The sequence below is a fragment of the Pinus tabuliformis genome, chromosome 5_1 (genome assembly GCF_031772625.1).
Source record: "Pinus tabuliformis cultivar Carrire ecotype Pingquan chromosome 5_1, CPIR1, whole genome shotgun sequence".
Lineage (NCBI taxonomy): Eukaryota > Viridiplantae > Streptophyta > Pinopsida > Pinales > Pinaceae > Pinus > Pinus tabuliformis.
Genome location: NC_142305.1, coordinates 705871514 through 705879433, shown reverse-complemented (window position 1 = coordinate 705879433; position 7920 = coordinate 705871514). Strand labels below are relative to the sequence as shown.

Below are 7920 nucleotides of genomic sequence, written 5' to 3'. Positions count from 1 at the left end.
TCAACCATTAAAAATATAAAAATATCAGAGACAGATTTGCAACCGACTGATAAAGGTTGGAATTTCTTGTAGACTACTTTTCACGCATGCCAAATGCTGAGACGTGTACATCGAAGAACCGAATGATAGATGCGTGAGTCTATTCTCTGTACGGCAGACGCGTTAGCCGAGGACCATTCATATGTTATAACCTAATCGATGATGTGAAGTGGGGTCCTGTAGCACCAGAACCCTTAGCAAGCAGCTGTCTCGGTACTATGGACTCTCTCTATCCACCGCTGCTAAAGAGAAGCATTATTGAAGAGAGATATATATCGTGAAAGGTCGACCAAGGTAGACAGTGGTCTATTCATCATCCACCAATATATTATTAGAGCTAAAAGTGAAAATTCTCAGCTGGCATCAACCGGCAACGGCGGTTTTCCTCCCCGGCTGCTCCAACCTTATCTCAATCTCACCTGGCATCAACCGGCAACGAATGTTTTCCTCGCCCGCTACTCAAACCTTATCTCATAGGTATCCACTCATACACACATATATATGTGAATGAGGGATGAACCGTTCAAAGCAATGTTATCTTCCTGAACTTAGGTTCATACTGATAAATCAATGAGCGCCACCTACTCTCTTCTAGTTTTTGCATCGCTAGCTGCAATCAGTTGTACGTGTTTATTATGCTCGTTTGCACAGTAGATTCGTCGTAATATTCAATTGAAAAGCCTTTGGATGTTCTATGTTTTGAAAAATAAGGTAATTTTAATTTACTCTCTCTGCTTTTTGCCTGAATTTGTTAAAAGTGTGAGTTCATACAGAATGCCGCTACAATTAGGTTACATATGATTAACAAAAGAATACTCAAGGCCTTCTGGTTGTGTTTGAATACATTTCCGAATAATGCCGCTCAGCAATCATATTAATCTACATGCATCCATGAGAACCAAACTAATTAGTCTGATTGTTTTTTTCGAGATTAGACTGCAAGTAGAGAACGATTTAAGTCGTCAGATTAACAGAACCATGAAAATGCGTGCTGCAGCACAAAACCCTAACTTTTAAAGCGCTATTCACCGCATAATTTGAAGCGTAGAATCTTTACGGGAAAAAATGGCCCGTTGGTAAATAAACCCTAACCCTGAACTACGGTACGATATCTTTGCAGCCGACGGAATTCCCACAGCCTTGTTCAAGACCTTGTCCTCATTTGGAAAAGCCCAATAAAAAACGAAGGCCAACTAGCGGTGTAAATACTTCCTGATAAGAAAACCTGGTAACGCTAAATTCTAGGGATCTCATTATGAAATTAGTTTGATTTACAGCACCGTGTCATTCAAGGGTGTGTTGTTACAGTTCAAATTTCGCGCAGATTGCGGGGAGCTGATACAAATCCAGGGTATTTAATCAACTATAATAGATTCATTTGTCAACATGTTTTTACACTTGCAACTTAGCTAGGTTATTTTATTTTATGTAGTGTTTGTTTTAATTAGGTTTTTATTACTACGAATTTTTAAACTTCATCAACATATGATTTTTTAAATCAGATTACGTTATTTTACTTCTCATATTTGCTTGTAAAACAGGTTTGACTTTAATTAAAACAAGAAATAAAGATATTCTTCCCACAGCGGAGATATCCACCTTAAAATAATTGTCTTTTTAATTAATTTCAACGAACTCTTTTATTTTTAGCATTTTACAGCTGATTTTTTTCGTTCCTTGATGTGCGGAATAAGCCTTTGTGGCAGAAACTGCGTATAACGACGTCAAGGTTTAGGTTTATGCTAATGCATCCTCAAAATAAAACAAAAACAAACGAAGCTAGTGGGAAATTAACTGTGTTTTTGCCAGCGTGAGAAGTGAATAAAGCTATAATTCATGTGCAGTGTTTCGGACATGAATACTGTCCTGTGGCTTACATTACTGTCAGTTCAGTTTTTTGCCACGTTTACTACATTACTGTCGCTTTGGTTTGTTGTCAGGTTTCCGAAGGGACGCAGAAGTAATTGTGTCATTGTAAGAAAATTTGTAAGAGTAGGGCGCTCTCCAAGGCAAGACGAGGGAAGGAATAACTTTCGAGAAAACCAGGATTTCGTGGGGAAGAGGCGTTCAACTTCATTGCACAGATGGCGGCCAATGTTCCTGGTGCGAGGAAAGTAGATAACGGTTTTAGAGTTAAAAGGACCAGACGTGACTTTGATGCATCACCGATTTCTCCATCTTCAGGAAGCAAGCATCAGCATGCTATGCTACTTGACTCACATAGACCAAGACACCAAAGACTGGAGTTATCTGTGCTAACCGCTATGAAGTTTTATTTCGTTCAAGATATGCTTGGCTTCGACCAACCGAGTCAAGCTGTCGAATGGCTCATTGAAAAGGCCGATGCTGCAATTCGGGAGTTACCTCAACCCTCTTCCAACCCTACTTCTTACGGAGCGCAATATGTGAATTCGAACAGAGGCGCTGTTACTTCATCGTGTGTTCAAACTGGAGATCTGAACACATACTCGCAGGAAAATACATCCACCGACAGCGAGGATCGTCCTGGGAATCTCCATGAACAAATTTTAGCAGCCAGCAACAACATAGGCCAAAAGTCGTCTAGAGCAAAGACTCGGGAAAGCGACAGCATAGACTCCATTGGTCAGGGCGAAAAGAGAGAACAGAGATCCGTGGTAATGAGGTCAGTGGCTTCGAACCGTAGAACAAGAGAAACGGATAATGGTGTACCTCCAAAGGAGTTTAAAGCAAAGGCAAGAGAAAGGTGTCGACAAAGAACGAAACCGAAGGACAAAAGCTACAGCCAGCAGAGTGGAATATCTGGTATATGGCAAAAGTCATGCGTGTATCCCCATTACCCTACATTTTGCTTACAGGAAAATACGACGCCACCTTCGTCCATGATGAATGAAACCACTGACGGGAATAGTAGCTGCAACGCTCTCCTGCATGGCTTAATGCTTCCCGGTGATTCAATTCTCTGTAATCATTCAGGGCGATGCGTAAGTTCTGTGCCAGCTGAAATCCAATGCTCTTCTCATCCTACTGTTCACCACTCTGCTCCTAAACAATTGAGAAGCAGTATTCAATCAACAGGAGCATTCTCCAAAACTCCTTTCTCCAACACCTAATTTCTTCAAGCCGTCGGTACAAAGTAGTAATAATGGTAGTCCCCACTGGTTATTCTGTAAATATCCTCTTGACCACGCTCACTGGAAATAATCAAAGTTTTGCCGACCTTGCACCTATGGCTGTAGCTTAGAGACACCGTTTTCGTCTTCTCCAGATTCCAATAAATAAATCCAAGAGTTTTAAGAAAATGAAGAAATTCCAGGTCTGAAGTCATCAAAATGAATGTGGGCTTTCAAAAATAATACCAATTGATCCATCAAAATACACTGGAATTTCAGGTTTTATGCAATGAGTCAGTATGCAGATGCAGCTTACATTGTCCGTGATCTACATATCACTTCTCAAGAACCTAATGTATATCAGAAATCCTGAATACAAAGTATTTGGTCATATCGTACTCTTGTTACGCTTCTGCGTATTATGTACACCCTTAACATAAATACCGCGTACTCTAAAAAGCTAGAACGCAGGAGAGAAATCCTGGCAAAGACATCGCAATAATCAGAATTTGTTACAGCTGTTACTGTTATTATCAAAGGGGAGACAACATGATTAGGCAGTTTCCAATTTTCTACTACGTTATTCCCGTGAAAAAAGCATCCCCTGACCTCCGCTATTTTTTGTTAGTGATTAATTAAGTAACGATTATGTTAAGTGACTCTACTAATTGATTGTTAATAATTAATTACATAATAATTATGTTACAAGACTGTATGCAATGATTACATAAATTTATATTGTTCCTGATTAATTAAGTAATGATTATGTTAAGAGATTGCATGTAATGATTATGTGACAATTAGGTGAGAAGATATAGATAAAATAGATTTGAATTGAAAATTTAAAGCAAATTCTATTCCAAAGAAGTGTAATGATTTTGGATAATATTAGTTTTTAATTGATCTAACTAATTAGATTGCATTATAATTTATGAGATTGCATTGTAATTTATGATATAGAGATATTTTATAGTTTAGTATGGGAGCCAGTGTGGAAAGAGATGTGGTTAAAGAATGTCATACTAAAATAAATAAAATAATAAATTAATTATATTAAAAAAGAGTTAATAATACAATAATATTGAACATAAATATAAATATAAATATTAACCCTAAAAAAATAATATTTTAGTAATTGACGAGAGATCATAATTACATTAATTTTATATATAGAGATATAAAATAATTGTTAGTGAAAGTTTCTAATTTCTTTTATTAATATTTTTTCTTTTACTTTTTAATAAGAGGAAATGTATAATTCTTTCATCTTTTAAGATGGATATTATACATGACATCTAAAATAATGATATTTTAGCCAAAACTAAAATAAAAATAAAATATTTTTAAATTATAAAATAATGTTGTGTATAATCAAAATAAAAAATAAATATGTATATTTGGTTAATTTTACTTAAAAGTATCATGAATAGTCCCAATGTAACTGTGCTTGTTTTCTGTATTGGTTGTTGATATTATAGCCCAATAAGAGATATGGTAAAAATATTTCACTTTCAGTTTCAGTATAAATAAAATATTTCCATGTTCCTATGAAATAAGATAATTCTATATCAACTTTTAAAGTTATTTTAATGTAATTAAAACAAATAATATTGTCTCAAAAAAAACATATATGTATATATATGAAATATTTCAATGTTCAAAGAAAAGTAATTGAAAGTAATACTCAAATGTATTTAAAAATATATTAATAGAAATTTTATTTATTTTTTATTTTTTGTATGTCGACAATGTTATCCATAAATAAAATATCTAATTTTTAATGGATCAAATATTTGATAAAATTGAATGATTAAGCATATTCAAAAATATTCAAAGAGTTAATCCATATACTTATGAAGACTCTAGAGAAATGCAATCTGTGGAGGTGTAAATTTTTTAAATTTCGCACTATAAAAATAATTTGCACCTCAAAAGGTTTGATCTCTTTGAGTGCTTCGTAGATCTCTAGTTAAGATGAATCTCTACTAATATTATAACCCACTATGAAAAGCAGGTGAAATTTATTACATTTTTGACATAAAATTAAGTGTCATATTAAAAAAAACTGTTAATAACAAAAAGTTCTAATATCAACTGTAAATAAAATATTTCATATTCTATATTAAAAAAAATAATTTTATGTCATGTTTTCCATTTCAACAAGAGTTTTTTTATTTTTTTTAAAAAGAAAATGATCTTACAAATAAAACTTTTACATTAAGTTCTAGCACATACCTTTTATTTCTTAACAAAAACAAGATATTACAAATATGATCTAGTAACTTATTTCTCAAGTAAAATGAAAAAAAATCTCTTTTCTTGTCCTTATATATTTTGCCGCATAAATTATATATATTTCAAGTTATAAATATGATGCAACAACTTGCTTCTTTGGTAAAATGAAAAAATTCTCTTCTCTTTTCATTTTATATTATGTCGGATTAAGTTCGAGCACATACCTTTTGTTTCTTAAAAAAAAAACAAGATATTACAAATATGATGCAGCAACTTGCTTCTTTAGTAAAATGAAAAAAAAAAATCTCTTTTCTTTTCATTATATATTGTGCCTCGTAAGTTGTATATAATTCAAGTTAGAGATATGATGCAACAACTTGCTTCTTTGGTAAAATGAAAAAATTCTCTTTGCTTTTCATTTTATATTATGCCGGGTAAGTTGTATATATTTCAAGTTATAGATATGATGCGACAACTTGGTTTTGGTAAAATGAAAAATTTCTTTGTTTTTTCCATTTTATATTATGCCGAGTAAGTTGTATATATTTCAAGTTATAAATATTTCATCATTTCAAGAGTATAAAGTCTTATTTTTATTCAGTGGTTGGAGCGATAACTCATGATTTGTTCTTTTTTTTCTCAAGGCATATAGATACCATTGCTACACCTGCAATAGTTGACTATTATTTTTGTTTCCTCCCTCATCTAAAGGACTGATTCCTATTCCATGAGCTAATATAATTTCTCCTTCCAACATGCGATGGCCATAATTCAGCGCAGTTACATTCGTTCTTGTCATTTGTGGGGGTTTGGTATACCCTTTACTTCATATTATTTTAACCTCTCTGGTGGTTCACATGTAGGATAGATTATTTGTAATCGCATTTATTAATGTTTTAAGGAGCTTACATTAGTTTTTTAAACATATGCCATAGTAATACATTGATGTTATGTTTTTCTTAAGTTTTTGAATTCTCTGGAAGCTTAATCAAATCCATTCGAGATTTCATTTAATTATCAAATTTGTACCTTTTTGGGCAGAGTGAATCATAACTCCACACCTGTGAAAGTTTTTATCTGACGACTATCGCGCAAGAGGTTAGGTTTGGGTAACCGTATTCAGTGAATAGGCCCTAATTGACATTTATTCTTTGCCCGCTCGAGAGGAGGCCCTGCTCCCATCACCTTGGGTGAAACCCTTCATCTTCCAGGCTTGTACAGACATTCTTCTACTCACCAAATTGATGTTTCAATTGTCTCTTGCTCGGAGGTTCTATAAGATATTTACCTGTAGGTATATTTTTCTTTAGGGTTTGGGTCTTTTGAAGTTCAATTCACTGGAATTTATTTTTAATTCATATATAATTACACGAAGTTGATCAATGGAGCATAGTAGGGATTTTATCAGTTCTGAGTGACGTCTCCTTTTGAGCTTGTAGGAAAGTTTTTTTTTTTTTCCCTTCTTGTTGGGGTTTCTGTTACGAAAAACTATTTAAAGGTATTCTTAGTGATTTGTTATTGGAAATTATGGAGAATTTTGCAGGAGTTCTTTTTACTGTCGCGCGGAAAAAGGAGAAGTTATATATCCCTATAGGTATAACCATTTTCTTTCTCCAATTTCTTTTATTTTCTTCTAGCCAAAACCCGAATTTTTCGCGTTCGTTTGTTTCTAGATTTCTTTCTCATTTGTCATTGGTTCATTTTCCTCCAGAAAGCCCTTGTTCGTTAAGCTAACAATTTTTAATTTACGACATGTGCAGGGTTTTATCTCCTGGAGCTTTGGTACGCATGACTGAAACCGTATATTCGTGCTATGTCTATCATTCAAACCTTAGTTCTCCAGGTTCTATACACCTATCTTTTTTGTGTGTGTGTGTTCTAGGTTTAACCTGCCGAGGCTAGTCCTGGTTACCAAGTTTTAGCTCAGTTCTTTACATTTATTTCCATGTTTAGATCAAAGGAACAAGACCCTTAGGATTGGTCCTGTTATATTTATGTAATTTTTTTATTAAAATGTACTACTTCTCTGACCACACATGGTTAGATATTAGTAAAGTTTTCTGTGTAATAGTGGCAGCTATGAGGTTTGATCCTGGGTCTCCCCTAGATTAGCCCTGACAGTTACCATTCACCGTGTGGTTAACAAAAAACAAAGGAAAATAAATAAATAAGTGTAACTTTGAACCCGTCTTTCATGGAGAACTATGTGTCTTATAGCTTGATATTGGAAAGTTAATGTTTTTATATATATAAAAGACTAGTGTTGTCTTCTGTATATATTAAATAATTATTTTGTCTTCTGTATATATTAAATAATTATTTATTAATTAAGTTGAAATTATCTTTTGTCTTGATATTACATATATGTACTCCTATACTCTCCTAGCACTAAGCTACGTTAACTCTTTCTCATAATTTTGAGAGAAATATTCACTTGGAATCGCATTAGTAATTTTATTTGTCTAATGCTATAGAGTTTTAGAAAAATCCTCGTGCGAAAGAGGTTATACAATATTGTTCTTTCAAGGTTTTTCTCCCATTAAAATTCATTTTG

At 33.5% G+C, this 7920-nt stretch overlaps 1 protein-coding gene and 1 long non-coding RNA gene across 2 annotated transcripts; both read left to right on the top strand.

Annotated features, from left to right (window-relative positions):
* The first annotated feature begins 542 nt into the window (after window positions 1-542).
* LOC149166881 (uncharacterized) lies at window positions 543-3684 on the top strand. The gene is made up of 2 exons (XM_089431423.1): window positions 543-750; window positions 1980-3684. The coding sequence occupies exon 2, from the start codon at window positions 2124-2126 to the stop codon at window positions 3129-3131; it is 1008 nt and encodes a 335-aa protein (XP_089287549.1). The 5' UTR covers window positions 543-750; window positions 1980-2123; the 3' UTR covers window positions 3132-3684.
* A 2769-nt stretch (window positions 3685-6453) lies between these two features.
* Window positions 6454-7512, top strand: LOC149166880 (uncharacterized). The gene is made up of 3 exons (XR_016260511.1): window positions 6454-6656; window positions 6910-6960; window positions 7127-7512. It is a non-coding gene; the product is annotated as an uncharacterized LOC149166880 (long non-coding RNA).
* Window positions 7513-7920: the final 408 nt, after the last annotated feature.

What these genes read in the sequence shown, in the direction of transcription:
- LOC149166881 (XM_089431423.1), top strand. Translation starts at nt 2,124, where the DNA reads ATGGCGGCCAATGTTCCTGGTGCGAGGAAAGTAGATAACGGTTTTAGA.